At 39.3% G+C, this 21,382-nt stretch overlaps 1 protein-coding gene across 2 annotated transcripts in view; it reads right to left on the reverse strand.

Moving 5' to 3' along the window:
- The window catches only part of Thrb (thyroid hormone receptor beta), a 239,898-nt gene that overhangs the window by 54,717 nt on the left and 163,799 nt on the right, over nucleotides 1-21,382 (reverse strand). For both annotated transcript variants that reach the window (XM_023718510.1, XM_004634188.3), the window contains one exon: nucleotides 20,565-20,825. In XM_023718510.1, the coding sequence (XP_023574278.1) occupies nucleotides 20,565-20,754 (190 nt within the window). In that variant the 5' untranslated portion in view covers nucleotides 20,755-20,825. The remainder of the gene's footprint in view (nucleotides 1-20,564; nucleotides 20,826-21,382) is intronic.

Consider the following 21,382-nt stretch of genomic DNA (forward strand, 5'->3'; position numbering starts at 1 on the left):
GTTCGCAGATTTGCACACATTTCCTTCAGCTCTTAATTTAACTTCACACCTGAACTTGGTTTCACTTGTCCTTGAATTGCCCAGCTAACGAGAGGAGACAGTTGAAGGAGACACAGCAGGCAAGAATGGAGGGCGAGGACAGGCAGTGGACTTGGGGTGACACAGGAAACATCTGCCCAGGAGGCACACAGAGTAGCACCCGAGAGGCTCTCTGTGAGTTGGCTTTTGAGGAGTGGGCGGGTCTTCAACTCAGGAGGGCTGAGCCATGACAAAACTGAGGAGAAATGACGTAGGAGGGGCGCTAGCCATTATATTTGCGAAAAAGCCCAGGCTCAATCTTAAGTCAGTCTCCCAGGACCTAGTGATTGTTAGTTTTTCTGTATCAGTAAGAGATTCCCTACCTCTTATTTGAGTACATAGCCCTGGGCTGGAGGAGCATATTTCCCAGGCTCCCTTGCACTTAGATATGTTTGTGTGAATAATTCTGGCCAATGGGGTATAATAGAGGAAACAGGATAAGGGGCTTTTAGAGGTACTTAACACCTTGTGAGACAACTGGTGCATGCCATTTACTGCCTCTTTGTTCTATTTAACTGCTGCCTGCAGTAATGAATAGGATGGCCAGAGCTCCAGTCACCGCTGTAGTGTATGAGGATGAAGCTATGCTCTAGAGATGCTGGACCAATGATGTACATGGAGTACAGGTCTCGAAGTCCACAGCACTGCCACACTAGTGCTGGACTGCCAACCTCTGAACTTCTCAAGAGAGAAACAAACTTACTTATGTCACAGGACTTTTGTTTGTAAAATATGAGTGGCAATACCCATCTTATTTGTAAAATACCTGTCTTATCTGTAACACAAGGGTGAAAGTATCAATCTTATTGTAAAGATTAAAGGAATTTAAGTAAAGCACTTAAAATAGTGACTAGCACAGCAAGTGGTTATACGTATGTATACGTAATAATTAGTATTGATATTTCTTAAACCCTGTGTTAGGTTTTCTTCTTCTTTTCAGTGTAAGTTTCCCATGTGGGTTAGAGATCATAAAACTTTGGCCTGTATGCCAAAAATGGCCACTACCTGTTTTGTAAATAAAGTTTTATTGGAACATAACTTTACATATTATCTATGGCTGCATTTCTTTTTTCTTTTCTGTTCTTTTTGAGACAGCCTCCTGAGTGCTTGGATTATAGGCCTGTGCTACACTGTCTGGCCCATCTATGGCTGCTTTTCCAAAAAGACTGTACGGTCCACTGAAAATATCTACTGTCAGGGTACTTTAGAGAAAAAGCTTGCCAGCCCCTTCTCTAGGTGAACTTTTCCTGTCTTATAGCTTTAGATAACCATCACACACTGTGGACATCCAAGTGTATCTTCATCTTAGAGATTTCCCCTCACACCTGAACCTTAGCCCCCACCTCACCCAGACAGTTTCATTTGCAAAATAAAAATAACAAGTATCTTCCGCTTGTTTTTCCTCAAGTCTGTTCCTTCCATACTCTTCCTTTCTCAGGACCATATTCTGCCTGGGAGCTTCAGCAAGTAACCACGGAGGACCCCGCCATTCCCCTCACTGTCTACATCCAATCCATTGGCAAGCGGGGGTTCTTCCTCCAGAACAGTTTCGATCCATCCACTTCTCCACCACTGTCCCCACTGCTGCAGTCCAAGGAACTGCCACCATCTCAAAAGGGGCCTTCTTGGTGGTCTTGCTGGCCTTCCTACCCTTTAGTTCTATTTTGATACAAGCACCAAAGTGAGATGTTTTAAACATTGCAAACCAGGCTGTCCCTCCCTAGTTAAAAACTTCAGTGGCTTCTTACTGCATTTAGAATAAAATCCACATTCTTTACCAAATGTGGACAGTCCTACTTCCCACCAACCCTCCCTTCCTCTTGTCCCCTTGACTCTAGCCAAAACAGTATCCTAGTTCCGAGAATACTCCAAGTTCTCAGCTGCCTCAAGGATACTTCACATGTTTTTCTCTGTCTGAAAGGTCCTTCCTTTGTGCTTTTTACTAAACAGAACCTTCTCAGCCTTCAGGACTGAGCTTGAATGCCACTTTCCCTGCATTTCAGGAGCTGTTGATTTTATAGACCTGCACCTGTGACATTCATCATGTAAATAGCGATATTTGCTCTCTCTGAAAAAATATGGAGGGTTTTCAGTGCGCCAAGATCTATGTGTATTTCTTTTTTTTAAAAGAGAAACATTTTGCGTAATGTAATACATCGATTGTCTTAGGCTTGGAGAGTTTCTGTCTGTCTAATATCCGTCCAATTTGGCTTCATATATCTTTAACACTAGAGAATCAAGGTAGACTCATTTATTAAACCTATTTTGTTGAGGTTACTTATGAATAGTTGTCACTGCCAATCATTTCTGCTGTCCAAAAGAGGTTACACAAAACCCATGACATTTCCCTCCCTTTGAAGGAGCTACTCAGAGGAACTTTCCCTTTATAAATATAAAGGACTGAAGTACAAGTTTTACCACTCAAAGGTGCAAGATATCTAAATGTTAGCTAATATATTTTGGGGAAGTCTACAGGGATGCACAATACTTTTGCACAAGCCACCTTCATCTTTTAATGTCTTTAATCTTCAGGTTGCTTTTACAAGGTAGGACTTCAAACTCTATGTAGCTCTAGTACTTGTGAGGCTGAACCAGGAAAGTCACTTGAGTTCAGGAGAGCAAAACCAGCCTGGGTAACATCGCAAGACCCCATTGCAAAGAAAGGGTAGAGACAGAGATTGACATGGACATAGCTCAGGAGAGAGTGAGTGCATATTTATTATGTGTGAGCACTTGAGGTGGATACCCAGCACTATGAAAAAAAAAAACCTGGACTCTAAATTAGCCCACTCCAGAACTGTGGGCAGAGGAAAGTTCGCTCCTTTTACTTTGGGATCAGTCTAACTTAAAGTAGCTTTTCACATTCTCCGGATATAGAAGAGATATCTGTGGAGGCCAAGTCCTCTCCTAGGCTTCCCCAAGATCTCAAGGTATCATAGTGGCAAATACTGAGTTGTGCATTCCGTAAATATTTGAATTGACTTATGAGGAACTCATCGCAGAATAGCTCATCGCTGTTGGGACCAGGACGTGCCTGCTTTCACTATATCACCCCTCCTGTTCCCACTGGGGCCTTCATTTTCCTAACTGGATCTACTGCTTCAGAGTTAAATAGTGCTGTGCACACTAATAAAAAAGATGTCAAACAAATGAACAAATAAGAAACTACTGGGGAGGAAGGGGACTACAAGAACTTATCCAAGGCCAGGGGATTGACATTCCCTACTTAGGAACTGCACTTCATGCTTATGATTTGTGTTCTTCCTTATTGTAATTGTGTATCCCTTATGAAATGAACACCATGGACACAGAGTTAATGCTCTGCTGTAAGGATACTCTCTGTGCTCACCATAGCTACTGGATTAATATCTGGATGATATTCCAAAAGTAATGTCAGTCCTAGAGATGCTCTGAAGAAAAGAAGTGGTGCAATGATGCACTGCTGATCTTCCTTGGACTCTCTCTCTCTCTCTCTCTCTCTCTCTCTCTCTCTCTCTCTCTCGAGTTTTGTATGACTTTGCATAAACAATCTGAACATCTGATCACAAAACCCTATCTATCTTGTAATATCTGTTGTAAAAGCCTTTGAGAAACTCAGTATCCCACAGGGTGGGATATACATGCTGGCTCTGAGGCTGATGATGGCATGGATTTGCATCACATGTGGAAGGATGGCTACTTCTTTGACTACACATTGAAACAGAAGGAGGCTGGGAAGCTGCTGAAGGGTAGTGTTCTATTTGGGGTCTTTTCCATGGAGTAAAGCTACTGGCCAGAAGAGGCAGGCCAGACCCATGGATGTGCAAATCCCAGGCCAGGGCCTTGAGGCTCTCAGCTAAGTATTTTGGTAGAGAAATTCAGAGCTTTCCTTTTAAAACACTGTACTCTGAAATTGTTTCTAATTTTTCTCTTTTGGTATTTAATAAAAGCTTTTTGGACAGTTCTAGCTAGGTAGAGCTCTACAAAAGGTCAGCAAAGGGAGACTTTGGCTCATAATCCATCACAAAGTAAAACTGTGCTTTTACATTTTAGTATGAAAAAAAAATGACTGTGCAGGTTCCTGGTAGAAAGGGATCTGGTTCTGACCTGGTACAATGGAATAGAACTGGCTTGCTGAGCACACTAAAGGGAAAAAGACACTGCCAGGCCACACTGGTGGAAACAGGTCCAGAGGTCAGGTTTGCAAAGGCAGGATGTTTTCATCTAGGTAGCCCTGGTCACCTGCTCTACCAGGACACTGTCTTTTTGGGTCTAAGATTTGGGGATAGTTTTATTTCACTTGGGTAGATTGGTTGCTGTTCAGTGCACTTATGTCAGCGATAATCACCTTTTACCTGATGAAACGTGTCAATTTGTAGAATGAATTAAAGAAAGTAACTCTCCCTTGTTCTAAGAGAATTAGAGCACAGACTCCAAAGTCCTCAGGTGAATGATCTTCAAAAGGCAGTTCCCAGATCAGCAGTATTAACATTTCAGGAACTTTCTAGAAATGCAAACTCTCCACCCCTTGCCTCAGATTAACCGGGTCAGAAACTTTGAGAGATGTGGTCAGACAGCCTTGCAGGGAATTCCCCAGTGGACTAGAGCTTGACAGCCAACCTTTGGGAAAGGTAGACGTTTTCCAACAGCTAATTTCTGCTAACCTTTCCAGCTCACTGACTGTTATACTGAGCCTTGGACTCTTAAAATTTTGACTTGTTTGTATTTGTTTCTGGCCCTGACTGGTGTATTTGTTGGCTTTGTCTCTGATCTTTGATAGTCTAGGAAAAATATTGTGGTCCATGTGACCAGTTCAGTTCAGATTTCCTGGCCTTTAATTTGGCTTTCTAAGTGATCCGTCACTACCAGTAAAATAGAACTTGGCAGACTCTGTCATTGTCATTTAAAGGAGCAGTGTCTTCTGTCTGACATGCCTGGGTTCTGAACCCAGAGTTGCCACGAGAGCACAAGCACTCTGCTGCCACCCAATTCGGACTACAGCCTATTGATGATATGTCAGAAACTTCCATGTCATGTTGCCTTCTCTTCTCGGAATCCTCTATCTCTAATTAGATCTCTTCAGTTTACTTCCAGGTACAGTCTCCTCTGCTTGACTTCTGTAATGTCTCTCTCCTAAGTTCCCTATCTTTTCCCTTTAAGACAAAAGCTGGTTAATGTCACAGGTCCCTACACTTTGGATCTTAACTCTGATCTTCCACTTCATCTTCCATACTGAGAGGGGTGGGTGTGCATGGGGGGCAGCATGGGTGTGCATGGGGAGGGCTTGAAAGGGGAGAATTGAAAAATATGTTATACATTCTCTTCTAACCAACTTTCTCTAGTTTAAAATACTCTTTGGGTTTTAAGATAAACTTTGAAGATTTGCAGACCCTTCATAAAGCGGCCTCTGATTTTTATTTTATCTCTTGCCACTTTCTTATGAAACCCAGATGATGGGTGTTTGTCATTCTATTGAATAGCATTTCTGCACCTTGTTATATACCATTCCCTATCGCTACATTCTATCTTAGCCAAAAGGCCAAGAAGTGATCCCCATTCCCTAACCCATGCACTATTTTGATGTGCATATCACTTGAGGCTTTCAATTGTCTTATGTTATGTGCTATTACTGTTCCTTTAGATATGAGAAAATAGATTTGGAGATATTATGTAGCTTGCCTAACATCATAAGGCTGATCTGAATGCAAACCTCATGTTTAGGTCCCAAATAGTATGCCTCCATTTTGCTGTTTTTATTAACATTAATAGCTAATATTGGGGTCTGGGATTTTATAGGGCAATTAAGACCTTACTTGCAGTGATTTTTCATGGCTGTCATTTGTCGATTTTGAGGGGTCCTAACGTATAACCATCTCTTATAAGGAAATTTAGGCACAATATTGCTAAAAAAATCTTTGTCAGACACTTAGTCCATTAGAATTCTCTTTTGCATATTGATATATGGTATGTAATCTGATATTAGCATAAAGTCAAGATTTGTTCTAAGTTTTTAAGTAATGGATGATAAGTTCCAATATTCCGAGACACACTTGTGCTAATTTCAAGGCCTCTCTTGTATAGTTTTACCAGCGGATGGAAAGGGGTGATTAATGACCAGAGATGTAGCACAATGTCTTGCATATTAGAGCCCCCACAATGAAAAGCGTTTTTTTCTTACTGATAATTTCATAAGACCAAAGGCGAATCACAAAGTCTTCTAATCCTTTGAGAGAATGAGATAGTGTTTAAGGCAGGCCTCAGATCCAGACCACAAGAAAAGTGTACACACACAAAAGTGAACACAAAGTAGTAACCTCACAGCTAGGGATTGAAAGTAAAGTATATGATAGTGTTATTTTTCTTTTTGTGTCTGGCTCAGCCCACCCTGGGGGTGGGGCTGGCACAGCATATGGTGCTAGGGATCAAACCGTGGTCCCTGAGTGCTTGTCTAAGCTTGCCTAAGCAGGCACTTTAGACCATTGAGCTATTTTGCCAGCTAGTAAAGTAAAATTTTGAAAATAAATTTTAGACCACTGTTACTATCATGGAGTTATTCTTTTTTTTTTTCCTAACCTAACAGTGGAATATCTGTGCTTTTTCATGAATGCATATTTTATTCAAAAGCAAATCTATAATGACTCTGATAAGTTTCTGATACGGCAAGAAAATACACAATAAAATTTCAGTTTTGGTAGAACTCTAATTAGAACACTGGTCAAAGAATAATGAAATCTGTTTTCACTACTGTATGGATCTCAAGTGTCTTCTAAAAGCTTATGTATTGAAGGTTGGTCCCCAACTGATGGCACTGTTGGAAGGTAGTGGATCTGGCAGGAGGTGGGCCTAGTCAGAGAGAATAGGTCATGGGGGTGTTCTGTAGAAGGCTACTTCTTGGTCTCACTTGGTCTGTCTATCTCTGTATTCTCCACCACATGCTCCCTGCAATGACGTTCTTACTCATTATGGGATGGGAAGCAATAGAACTGGTGACCATGGACTAAACCCTCTGCAACCATGAGCCAAGTAAACTTTTCCTCCTTTAAGGTGTTACTCTTAGCTATTTTATCAGAGCAACAGAAATCTGAGTGACATAACTGCATGATGATAAGTAATAAAGTCCATTGCATGTTATAGTCTTAACTAACAGTAAGATCGGTTAGGGGGTGTTTTCATTTGTCTTTCAGAGCAGAAAATTGAGGAGCTAGCTTTTGTAACTATTAAGGGAAGAAGTTAGTACCAAAATTTAGGCTCTTGAATTTCTATTCAAGAATTTATTTATCCCAGGTTTCCACACTACTTTTCTATGTACAATTTTTTTTTAATGCATTGAATGTTCTGGGTGATTGGTATGTATTTTCAACACATATGTTCTAAGATGGCTTTCATAATTTATTTGGTTTTACAAGGATGTATTCAATTAAACAACACTTTATATATCTATTATAGACAATTATTAGGAAATTTGTTTGTTTTCCCCTGTCTCTTGAAAACTATAAATGCTATTGAATATTTTGGTCTTTTATAGATATCATTTAGGCTTTGAGTGAAAATTACATAACCATACATTCTATGTATTCATTTAACACTTATTACAAATATATTTCCTTTTAATTTAATATATCATGATGATTATTTGATTGTAATTTATATTGGCTAACTTGATAACAAAAGTTGAGTGGAATGGTTTTGAAATTTAAAAGCCATCATGTACTTTCTTTACTCTAGAATAACATGTCAGATTAATTTTAAGACACATGTCCCTAATAATAAGAATAATGAATGAGTCACTTGCATTAACTTTGCTTTTTCACTTTTAAGAACAACTAGTGCAAAAAATAGACCATACCATAATTGATAGTTTTAAAAAGATTTATTCTTTGTTCATTAAAGGCTTCACTGAACTTATACTTGAAAATGTTATCAAGAATAATTAAAAGTAAAAAGTTCAGGGCCGGCCAAATAGCTCAGCAGATTGAAGTGCATGCAAGCAGGTGCAGGGGTTGGGGGTTTGATCCCTGGGTGTGCTGGCCCTGCTCCCAGGGTGCACTGAGATGGCAATTGAGACTGGGTGTGGTGGTGCACGTCTGTAATCCCAGCTCGTGGGAGGCTGTAAACAGGTGGATCACTAGGAGTCCGATCTAGTAGTGAGACCCTGAACACCCCGTAGACCCTTCCCTAAAATACAAAAAAAAAAGGTTCAAATTGCTGATATGTGGTACAACATGAGTGAACCTCAAAACAATATGAGAAGGTAACAGTTATATGTGATCACATATTATAGAATTCCACATTTCTTAGCATCCAGGAAAGGGATATCTCCAGGGACAGAATGGAAGCATGGTGGCCAGAGGACTGGGGAGTAACTATAAATTGGAGGAAAGTTTCCTGTGCGTTGAGTCTCTGGTGGGTCAAACCAAGGTGACGGAGATATTCTAAAGTAACATTGTAGTGATGGTGACCTGCCTCTGTATATACACACATTATCCACAAACAGTACCTTTAAAGCAGGGGAATGCGTTGGTATGTAAGCTATATACCAATATAGATATATAAAATAGATGTGAGAGTATAACTTGAGATAATTAGCATAGATTCTCAAAATACAGAAATTAGAAATTGGTGTCATTAATGTATCAGTACCACATGTGTTCTTTCCTCATATTTAAGGGAGATGTATCATAGGAAAAACAGTTGCTCCCTGGTTGGAAATTCATAATCCAATTAAAAAGACAACCCATGAGCAGAACACTATGTATTATGCATGGAATACTTGAAGTGTTACTTGAAAACAGAGCAAAATGGAATTATTTTTAAAAATTGAGCTAACTTTCTCTTAATTCATAAGAAAGATTTGTACTAATAGTGTTTGGACAGGATATCATGTCTGCATTTTGTACTATGAATAACCACTCCAAAGCCAACAATATGCAATGTATTAATTACTGAAACTGTCCTACTAATCAGATTTGAAACTGTCTCACTGCTATTTGTTTCTCAATAAAATACACAAATAAACATCAAAAAACAAAAAAAATCTGAGCAACATCTTATTTCTTTAATTGATACACAAACATAAAAACTGCACATACTTACAGGGGTACCATGTGATACTTTGATTTCTGTGTATATTGTATAAAGAATTAATGTATTTTGAAATGAGGAAAAATTCTTCATTGTTCTTCTCTAAGACTAATGTCAGCCAGCCAATGAAATTTTCATCATTGCTTCATTGTCAATTGCTGATTTCAAGCCTGCACTCAAATTTCTGCCAATTCATCTGTTTGGAGGAAGAGGCATGTCTCATTTAACTTTTGGATTCTCACCACATGGTACAGTATTGGGTACACAGAACCTTGCAAATGAAAATATTTTTTATATAAATCAAGTTAATTCACAATATCTGGTGAATCAAACAGGTATATTCAAAATCCCCAATAAAATAAAGTAGAATACAGTAAATACCTTAATATAATTTTGTGAGTTCTATATAGGAAACAAATTCTTCTAGATGGGGAATGGAGAAAGTATCACAGAGGAAGTGATAATAGAACTGAGAATGAAGAAGATTTATTAGAAGAGTTTTCAAAAATGGTATCTATTGGTACCCCCGAGATCTAAATCTAGAAGCGAGAACTAAAATTCTTTGTTTTATTTCAAATTTCTAGATGTTCCAGAAAGGTACATAATAAATACCAAGAATAACATGAACTATACTCCAGCCTTAGTTGTTTTACAATTTAATCTGATTGGACTACGGAAAGAATAAAATGATCCATTAAAATATTAGAGGAGAAGGAAGTGGCAGAATCTATTCATGATCCTCGGACAAGACCTCAGGCAGTACAGTCTATGTCTTATCCATAGAAACCGAAGTTTCAACCTGTTATTTTATTCTTCAACACGCCAGGAGTGATGGAGAAACAGCAACTTATTCTTGAGACATTAGAGTACTGAATGGATACTTACTAAGAGGAGCTTAAGGAAATAGACTTTATTCTCTCTAACTCAAGAAGATAATGAACCAGCTTACCAGTAAAGATACAGGCCTTCTTTCATGAAGACATATGTGGTTTTGAAGATTGGAAACTTTATGAATCATATATTAAGCTCAAATTTTTATAGGAATAAACATAATATGATGTGACAACTTTTCAACATTTCTGCCAAAAAATGCACAATTTGATTCTAATCATGAGGAAACAACAGGCAATATTATCAGCCAATATTATCAAATATAATCAGCCTATATTTCTCCAAAAGTATCAATGCCATGAAAGACAAAGAAGGACACTGAATCTGTTCCAGATTAAAGCAGACGAACAAGAACCTGGAAGACATTATGCTAAGTAAAACAAGCCAGACACAGAAAGACAAACTACATGATCTCAGATACAGGATGTGAAACAGTTGAAGAATGGAATGGAAGTGAGCTGAGGGTGGAGGTGGAGGAGCACAGTAGAGTGGATAAATGCTGATCACAGGGCACTAGGTTTTAGCTAGACAGCAGGAAATAGTCCTGGAGATCTACAGTCAGCATGGTGACTATGTTTAATAACAAGGTGTACACAAAATTATTAAGAGAATAGATGGTCAATGTTCTCACAACAGAAGAATGATAAGGATTGGCAATGATAGCTATAAGAATTAGCTTGATTTAATCACTTCACAGTGTATACATTTATTAAAATCACACATTATATGTTTTGAACTTTTGTCTATTATATATTAGTAAGGTAGGAGGAGGTAGGGTGGGGAGCAGATTTAGAGCTACAAAAGCTAAATGAAATGCACAATACTGGATCATGGATCAGAAAACAAGCCTGGTTTAAAAGACAATTTGCAGTGGCCTGTCCAAAACCTGTCCAGAAGGATAAAGCCCCTGAAAAGCTCTCCAAGAAAAGTTCTCCTTCAGGCCTGGCCCTGGCCTCAAGTGACCCTTGAAAACAGTGAGAAGAAGGTCACTTGTGAAATTTAAGTAAAGTCTATAGATTAGAAAATAGTATGCATCAATATTAACTTTCTCAATTCTGATAATTGTCCTATGGTCATTTAAGAGAATTTCTGTTATTTTAGGAGATATACGAAGATATTTAGAATTAAGGGGAAGGTTGTCTGTACCTAACTCTCAAGTGGTTCTGCAAAGTAATAACAGTAATAGGTATATACACAAGCAAACACATCCATCCACATACAGAACTGTACCGTGAATGCAGCAAAATGGTAACAGTTGGTGAACATAGGTGAGGGTCATATGGGAATTCTCTGCATTACTGCAAATTCTGGGTGAGCCTGAGGTTGCTTTAAAATAGAATATAGAAAGGAATGTAGAATGCGCCTAAGGAGAGTCACATGCAGAGAAAGCATTCTCTCAGGCTTTCACAGAGAGCAAATTGGTCAAGCAATGGCCGTGACTCATCCACATGGCTGACACTGACAAAGGATCTACAAACTGAGGTACAGGGTTTCAGGTTAAATCCTGAGGGGATTTGACTGACCTTATCAGACACAATAGTTCTTGCTCTTTTTTGGTCTTAACCATCCACCAGAAAAGTATGAAAATGAAGTATAAAAAGTAAAGCCATGTTAAGATGATGAGCTGTAAAAGGCTCAAGTCAAGAACTTCGGATATTGACAGTCTTACAGAAAATCCACTACTATTATGGACTATTGGACTATATTGGGATAATTTGCTTAATTCATGTACCTACAGTATTTAAATAACAAGGGAATGCTCTTCTCAGACAAAACTAATCAAAAAAGGGGGATATGAATGAATGACCAGGGAACAACGAGCTCGGGCTCCCCTCCTGTCCCTCTCATGGACAGGAGCTTTCTTTTTTTAAAAATTCTTTTTCTTTCATAATTTTATTGAGAAACAAATAGTAATGAGAGAGTTTCAAATCAAATTGGTAGGATAGTTTCAATAATTAATACATTGCATACATTCTTCCTAGTGGTTAATTGCTGTACAAGATATGGACATGATATTCTATTTACAAACACTATTAGAACAAATCCCTCTATTCATTAAGAGAATGTAACTATATAACTATCCTAGCCACTTTGCATACACAGATACAAAATGGACATTCATCTGTATACCCTTTTTTGTTAAGTTCCGTTATTTGAATATTATAGGTGTGTAAACTCAGCAAAATATTCTAAAAGAGTCCAGTAACCCATAATAGTATTGGGTCTTCCGCTTGACTGGCAATGTCAAAAATTGTTGACCTGAGTCCCCTATAGCTCAACATAACAGCATGGATTTACTTCTTATATTTCTTTTTTATACTTTTCTGCTGGATGGTCTTAACCAAGACCAAGGTAAAGCACGACCTATGCAACAAGAGTTGTAGCTTTTGGGTCTGATAAGGTCAGTGAAATCCCCATCAGGATTTATGCTGTACCTCAGATTGTAGATCCTTTGTCAGTGTCAGCCATGTGGATGAATCACGGCCATTGCTTGGCCAATGTGCTCTCTGTGAAAGCCTGAGAGAATGTTTTCTCTCCATGTGACTCTCCTTAGTCACACTCTACATCATTGATTACTGTCCTTTTTGGCCCCATAATCTCCTTGATCAGAAAATTTGGGACACTACCAAGTTACATGATGTAACAGTACAAGTTCTCATACGTCCTAAGTCTTAATTGGCCTTGGAAGGCTAGGGCCAAAAAGTTGGCTTTCCTTGCAGCCCTCCTTTCTCTAATTTGGTCTGCAAACTTAGGTTGTTAACCATCCAGAAGACAAGCTTATTGTTATTACCATACAATTTAGGTTGTTAAGCTTAACCTCCCTATCAGGGACAGGAGCTTTCTTTCCCTCAATAAATATATTCTGCTCAACAACAACAACAACAACAACAACAACAACAACAAAACAAAGAAAAAACCACACACACACACACACACAAAACAAATGAATGACCATTTTGTATCTGTATACTCAAAATAAGATAGATACACAGCTCCATTTTCTTAATTCAATGAATAAAGAGGTTTGTTCTAACCGTGTTTGAGACAGGATATCAGGTCTGCATCTTGTACAATTAATAACCACTAAGGCAACAATATGCAATGTATTAATTATTGAAAATGTGCAAGTAATTGGTTGTGAAACTATCTCATTGTTATTTGGTTCTCAATAAAAATATTGGAAAAAAAAGGTCTGCCTTAGAGATCTTGAAAGAAAACATTCAAGTTACTCAAATTTGGAGATTGGCAGTTCTTTGATACCAGTCTTGTTTTTCTAGTTGAACTCTTACAAACCAACTTAAAAAGTGGGCAGATTAGCAATAAAACAATAAGCAGGATCAAACAAACTTTGATTCATTTGATGTGGTTTCTCTTAAATGAGGAGCACAAAATAAAAGATAATAGAAAATTGGGAGATTGATTATTTGCAAAGGGAAGGTGACTTGGTCCGCGAGTCGAGACGTGGGGTAATGACCTGGAGGAGGAATGGGGATGAACAAGACAGGGTAAGAAACACAAGAGATGGAGACAAGACAGGCTTTCTGATCAAGTCTCATTTATTGAGGAAGTGAACAGGGTCTAAATAGCTGTATAGTGGAAGTAGTTGGGTGGGACTAGTTGTGGATTGGTAGTGGAGGTCCAGGACCACAGGAAGATGTTGAGGCAAGCGGGGATTGGTGCTGCAGCACTTCTTGCCCAAATAAGGGAAAATATAACAGGAGTGTTCTATCGCCCCCCACAGGAAAGTACCAAGAGATGGGTGGGGAGGGAGGGTAGGGAAAGGGATGAAAAAGAATTTAGGTGTGTTACGTAGGTGTACCAACTCTCTACAAAATATGTAATCACTCATAAAAAATTGAAAAAAAAATGAGTCAGGTTGATTCTTAGTTTTTGGGAGTGATTATTAGGCTTACATTCTTAATATTATAAAGCCTTAAAATGTATCATATAATAGCATATAAGGATTATCACATAGGAAAATTAAGAATGGACATATCAGTATGATCAGGAAGGAGTAACAAGGATGAAATATTCCCTGTCTTGTCATAAATATTAAGTAGAATGAACCCATTGCAGATACCTGTTTCCTTGGAAACTTATTCAACTGAAACGGCTGCAAGAATTGTTATGTACTTTTTCCCTCTCTTATAGGGCAGTAGCTCCTTTTACTTATACAGTTTTGACCTTTAGCTTTATATCTTAAGCTTATTATCAGAAGTTCTTTCTAAAGCTAGTCAAACAACGAGCTCAGTAAGTATCTTTTCATTAGTTCTGCAGCTTGACTTCAAATAGTCTGGCCTTTCTAGTTGTACATTACAAGACAGGGCCTGCCAGTCACAGAATATTGCCATCTAGACTAGTAAACCATCAACCCACACACAATATTCTAACTCAAATGCTAAGGGACTTCATAACACAGATAACTGTTTTACAATCGTATTTTCAGTGCAGCTCCATATTTTGAGAGGCAGTAAAATTTAATAAAGTCAAATGCCTTGTATAAACCAATACTGATAAATGTCATGTAGCTAGAGTTTCACCAAAGATGATATGATGCCAGGTTAATACCATGGAAAATTGTCCTGGGCCATGGAGCCTTTCTGACTCTCATTTTACTTCCAAAAGCTCACCTGTCTCTGGATTTCTGGTATGGCTGAAGAGGTTTATATTTATACAAATTTCATCCCAGAGAATAAATTTATCCAGACCCAGAAGGCTAATATGTAAGTACAGTTCACCAGTACAATCAGCCATAAAATAGAATAATTTAGACAGAAGCCATCCCTATGCACAGGCAAGTCAGGAATCCACAGGAAGTGGTTCTCAACATAGCAGCACCTGCCTGTTTTGTCTGCAGAGCCACTGTCAGGAGCTATCTTCAGGCTCAAGATATCCCCAGGATCCTCAGGGTAGTTGGCGGGTCTGCTGGATCAGGTCTCAAGGATGTAGTTCAGCACTCGGTAGACACCAAGGGCAGCATTAGAACAGACAAACATGGTTTGCTCCTTGACTCTGACACTAATTACAGCCAACAAAGATCTTTGGAGGAAGTAAAAACAGGGGTCAGTATATCCTGCAGACTCCCAGATTATTGGGCAAATCTGTTCGAAAGGAAAGAAAGGACACTGCAAAAGAGATGGTCTAAAGCAACAGATTTCCCGATTTATCCTGAGTCTGCTTTTATGGGGCTTACAGTTTAGATTCTGAGAACAGTACTGATTAAATGCATTTTAACCTATTTTCTCTCACAAAGAGAAATACAATTATCATACTGGAGAGCTACTTAATAATACAATGGAGACACATGTCCTTGCTTGCTTTATGGTCAAGTAGACTCTCTTCTGTGTTGACAGAGAATTAGAACTATGATTTTGCTGTAAAGAATCAATGAGTCCCATCAATTCCATTGCCTTATTGGACCCCATCAAAGGGAGAAAGTAGTCTTATCTAATCCATCCACTTGGAGGAGTTAGTGACTTGATCAGCTATCCAGCCAGGATGTTTGCATTTTGAAAGACCACACAAAAGGGTATCCATTAGAGGAATTCAGGACAACTTGGAAGAAATAACTTGAGGAAGGGAAAGGATTTGAATTCCAGCAGTCACCTACAATGTCTTTGGCAGTCTGAACCTCTCAATAATATCCTCTCCATCCATAAGGTTCCTGGCAGAAGAAACTTTAATCCTACCAGCACTGATTTAGTGGTCATCCTTCCAGGAGCATTTGCTATGCCTAATAGCCACTCTTCCCTTCATAGTCTGTTCAAACTTAGACTCATAGTGATCCTCCTGTTTGCAGCCTCCCCAACGCTGGGATTACAGGTGTGCATCAGCATGCCCAGTCTCATTGGCTGGCTCAGCATGCTTGGGGCGGGGCTGGCAAGGTATGTGGTGCCTTTGATTGAACTCCGGTCCCTGCACTTGCCTAAGCAGGTGCTTAGTCTGCTGAGCTATCTTGCTGGCCCTTAAAATATTATTTATAATCTTAAAGATTATGCAATTTTTCCTTTTTTTCTGCAAAGAACACTTAGGGCTTTTATGAGATAGAATAACTTGTTAGTATGAGACAATTTTCTTTTGCTTTCCTAGACTAAAATATTAGCCTAGACTAATACTTTATTTATTTATTTATTTATTTATTTATTTCATGGCTGGCTCAGCCCACCTTGGGAGTCAGACTGGCGTGGCATGTGGTGCCAGGGAATCAAACCGTGGTCCCTGTGCACTTGCCTAAGCTTGAGAGTAATATTTTAAGCAAACATTCAGCACAGAGAAAATCTATAGAGAAATTTGAGTGAGATCACTAGATTTGCTATTCTGCCTCTGATAGAATTAGGGAGGTTGGGCGGTCCCTCCTTATTTTGCCCATCATGGTTTGGTACTGCGGAAAGGTCCCTGATACACATCAAAGGTCCACAAGAAAGTGTGGAGGCCTGACTGTGTTCAGCAGGGCTGGTCAGATCCGGTCAAGTCTTGTCAGGGCCCACCCCAGGGGTCTCTGCATTTGCTGAGCACTCATCCTCACAGTAGGGCCTTGTGGTTCCTGGAAAGAAATTCAGGGTCTGGAGAGGCCAGAGGGGAGAATCCTTGTAGGAATTTAGAGGCAGATCAGGGCCCCACTCCACAAAGAATTCTCTGAAGGGCTCAAGTCCCAGAAGCATGTATTACTGGGAGCCATCATTAAGCAGATCCACCCAGTTGGTCAGTTGGTAAACCAAGGCTAAAGAAAGGTCCAAGCAAGAATGGACTGTCTCGGGGGTTCCCCTGTGCCGGTAAGGCAAGGAAGAAGAGTACATGCTCTGATACTGCCCACTAGGTGGCAGATCCTTTCCTTGCCTGAGATTTGAAGAGTGGTCTCACACATTACATGGCGCTGAGATCTTCTAAGTCACCAGGAGGCTGGTGAAAACACAGCTTCCTGGGCCCCTAGATACAGCCTTTTTGATTTAATAGTCTGGGGAGGAGACTCAGAATTTCATTTCTACCAAGCTTCAGTGATGTTAGTGCTACCGAATGGTGGACACTGAGCATCAAACACACTATTTCAGACCCTGGGAGGGGATGAAGTGCAAGGAGTAGGCTGTAGTTTTTAGGGCAGATGACTGGTCCAAATTGTGACAAAAACCTGATGTCAGTATAACATGGAGATAGAAGGAGGGGTGAAGGTAAAAGGGCTGGCTGGGGTGGGGTGGGGGGGAATGGGCCAATGCCCAGAGGCTAGACTAGCCTCTGGCGTCAGAACAGATTTGGATTAAAGGTTCTGAAGCAGAACTTAAGTGCTCTGCAGCTGTCATCCTAGTCATAAGTGTGACTGGATATTATTTGGATGTGTGTAACAGATAAGCAGCATAGGTATGCGGAGTGAAAAAAAAGCAGTATTCAGAGCAAGATGGAAAATATTAGATGCATACTAAAGATAACAAAAAAGATTGAGCATAATATAAACATAAAAATTCTCTATTTTAAGTGAAATACCATATAATACATGGTTCAATCATGCAAGATGTTTCTGTAGTGTTGGCCATACATGACTGAGCAGGCAAGACTGAGAACACTCAACACCCAATACCTCACACAGTGAAAAGAATCCACCAGTCATGCATGCAGATGCCAGGGACAAGGCTAAAATACTGTCAACATTCTAACTCATACTCCTGTCCTGTTATTGTTTCATCAGGAGAGAGTGGTAACAGCAAAGGAGGGTGTCAATTCATGAGAACATTTAGAGGAGCCCTGGTCTAGTCTACTTATTATTGATTTTGAAGAAATCAGCTCATCATTTTGGATCCTGTACTGCAGACTCAAATTCTTCTATCCTTTAGGACTATTTGGTTCTTATCCATTATATTTGGTGTCCTTGGAATGGTCTATGGGATCCAACTGCTGTCTCTTCAAGCTTGGACATTCAGGACAACATCCTGCACATAATAAGCACTCAATAAATGTTCATGGATGAGTTCATGGAACTGGAGTCCAGACTGTCATACCATGGCTACTTGGGGAATAGACAACACTCCTTTTGAAAATAAATGCTCAGTATACATTGACATCAAGTAACAATTTCCTCTTAGGACCTACACAACGATAGCAGAAAAGTGGAACAGGTGGAGAACCAACACCAAAGAGAAAAGTCAGACGAATCGTTTTGTTTACCTGGCCTCACTGATGCCTCAGTAAATATAGGTGTTCATTGAAAAGGAGTGACATTCAGTTTATAAGATTCATGGGTCATGATTATATGTCTTTCCTGGTGGCATTCTCATGCTGAAATAAGGCCTTATTCCAAGATCAGTGTAAACCCCAGTGGTCATCTCTGGAAATCACTGTAGAGTTTATCTTCATGTTTCTTATAGACAAGAAGAGTTTGTAGTCATGTTTTTTTAAATACTAGAATAATAAGGATACACTTTAATAATCTCAGTGAAAAGGAGCTGAAAGAATAATCTGCCTGAAACTGATCTATCATTGCCCTCTTGTCTTACCTCTTTACTAGCTCATAAAATGTATGTGATTTAATGATGCATAGCCAATAATTATGGTCACAGTAATAATGATATTTGTTATTTAGAAAGCTTTTATGTCAGGTACTATGTTAACTGCAAAAATACATTATCTTATTTAGTTATATCAATAATAAAATAAATTTGTCAAGGACAAAGTAAAAAGGTAGGACTATAGCCCATAATTTCAAAAATCTGTGGTCTTAGCCATTGAACAACTTACGATCTTGGATCCAGTGAGTGTTTCCTCTTATGTTGAAGGCTAACCAACAAACTGAAAAGTATAATGCTGAGAATCTGAAAACTCAAGGCCAAGATTCCTCAAAAGTTATAGAGAATAGATGAACTCTATGAACACATAAATAAATAAATGAAAATAGATACCAAGAGTGAATGAATCAAATTTAGTTTACAAAGTGTTAAAATGATGGGGTCCCTAGAGTTTACTGTTGGCATTTCTCTATACACTGAGAGCTGCATTGTTTTTAAGAACATCTATAAAATTTGAAGACATGTGCTTGCTTCAGCATCATGTATACTAAAAATCTGAAGATATAAACTGGTTACTAATGGTAAGACTAAATCTCAGTTGTATTTAAAACAAATGCACACATGTACAGGCACATACACAGACACAACTGCCTTGTAACTCACTCCTGGGTAAACTTTACTCTTTCAAAATATCCCTTTCCATTTCTCAAATCTTCTAAGTAATAAATATAAAGGACAGTTCACACACAACTTGTATAGCTTTGACTGCACTCAAATCAGAGGTCATAACACTAACTGTTAACTTACTTTTTCTTTTTTTTTTGTGGCACTGGGATTAAACTCAGGCCCTTGTGCTTGCCAGGGAAGTACTTATTCTACTGAGCCATCTCCCCGGCCCCTAACCATTAACTATTTTTTTTCATTAACTTTGGATAACTGTGCTTTCAACAGAAACAATCTGTATACTCAGTATTTCAGTTAGTTGCTACAAAGAGCTTCAAAGTACTTTCAGAAAACCTAAAAGACCCTAGCTCTTCTGCAAGCATGACTGACATAGCTGTGCGTGTAAATTTAAGATAGGATAATTGGTAAAGTCCTAATGGCTTATCATAGAAGCAAAGAATGCATTTTTGTTGTTATATATGATGGCAAGATCAAACACACAATTAAAACTTTATCATGAGTTAAAGATCCTTAACAAAACCCCTGAGACCATCTTTTTGAAGATTGCCTTTTTAGATTAGATCTAATAAATTAGATTTCCTAATTTACCTAATTTATTAGAAAAGAAAGGGAAGTTACATGAACTTGGACTCAAATTGATTTCATGGATACTTAAAAATGCAAATTGATTTAAGAGGCACAGATTTTGGGGAGCCCTAAGACAATAAAGTGATCAGCACAAAGACATCTGTCAGGATAAGGGCAACCTGAGGCAAAGCACAACTAAATCTCATGCGATCAGGAACTTAGGGCAGTCTAATTTTTTTTCTCCTTATGAGGTGACAACCTCCTAACACCATAATCTCTCCATTCAGGACAATGACACAGGATTTAATGAGTAAAAGAAGACAACTTAAAACCTTTCTTTTGAGCATGAATTATCTATTTGGCATTGAAATGACTTTAACTTGTGGCACAGTTGGGAAAAGAAACATACACATGTGCATGTACACACACACACGCGCGCACGCGCTCCCACGTTTATTTCAAAGCAATTAGTTATATTCGCCAGTGTGTGTTTCTACTTAGACCCCAAAACAGAATTAAAGCCAAGACTAACAACTCTTGTGGTAATTAAAGAAAAGTGTTTTCTTCCTAAGTGTACCAACACAATGTGAAACGGAAAGGAAGTGCTGCCCTCTGGACCACACTTGTTTATTTATGTTAGAAGAAGATCTGAGGACTAAGAAAACTTAGACAGAGCAGTTGGAGAAAACCCATGGAAAGCATGCACCGGAAGGAATACAGATGAGTACACATGACAGGCATTACTTTTCCTTGCTGAAATATGTGATAATGGTCTAGTAAAAATATGGTTACCTTTACATTTCTTCTCTTCTGTTTGGAAGGTCTGGGCACTTGAGACGCTCTGATCATTTACGTCATCATGGTCCAGATGGAATATGGAGTTTGTCCAAGTGGCCGGGATGAGGTGCGGTGATGCTTGCTCATTTTTCAGTGTGCTGCGCCTGTCAGAATGGTTCTTCCTGTGAAGGCAGGCTTCGGACATTCCTACTAGCTTCCAGTCCTGTTCTGGGTCTGGACAGTGCTTCGGTTTGTCCCAGGCTGGAAGGCCATTTTCTGGAGGGTTGAAAAACATGAGATGTCGAGCTGTTGGCATTGTCACGCTTTTGCTGAGATGCAGTTTGGGAAGGCAAGTTGTTTCTCAATTCTTTGGGGCTGACAGTTTTCACATGCACCCCCACTGGACGGCAGTGACAAACGCAGAATTTGTGAGCCTTAGGCACTCAGGCCCTGTAGCTGGGTTGCCTGTTAGCGTAATCAACACATATTCCCCCCTTACTGTTGGTGCCTAGCAATGCATTAGTTCCTAAATGGCAAGACAGTACTGCTGCTAGCCTCGGTTCCCCAGCAGTGGCCCAAGAGCAAGTTTACATCAGTTTATGTTACTGCTTAGATGACCGCTGGCTGTGATCTCAGGTCAGATCCTCAGGACACAAAACAGCCAGGATACAGCCTTGCTTGACTTGGGTTTTACCACAGGCTGACCTGAGTGACACCTTGTTGCTTAAGTGGGACATGCTCACGTGGCCCACAGAGAATGACAACTCTTGCTTTTACATGGAGAGCGACAGCTATTCTTACCGGCCTGAAGGCAAAAACTGAGAAAAAAAAAA

This window comes from Octodon degus, unplaced genomic scaffold, assembly GCF_000260255.1.
Source record: "Octodon degus isolate 3935 unplaced genomic scaffold, OctDeg1.0 scaffold00059, whole genome shotgun sequence".
Classification (NCBI taxonomy): Eukaryota; Metazoa; Chordata; class Mammalia; order Rodentia; family Octodontidae; genus Octodon; species Octodon degus.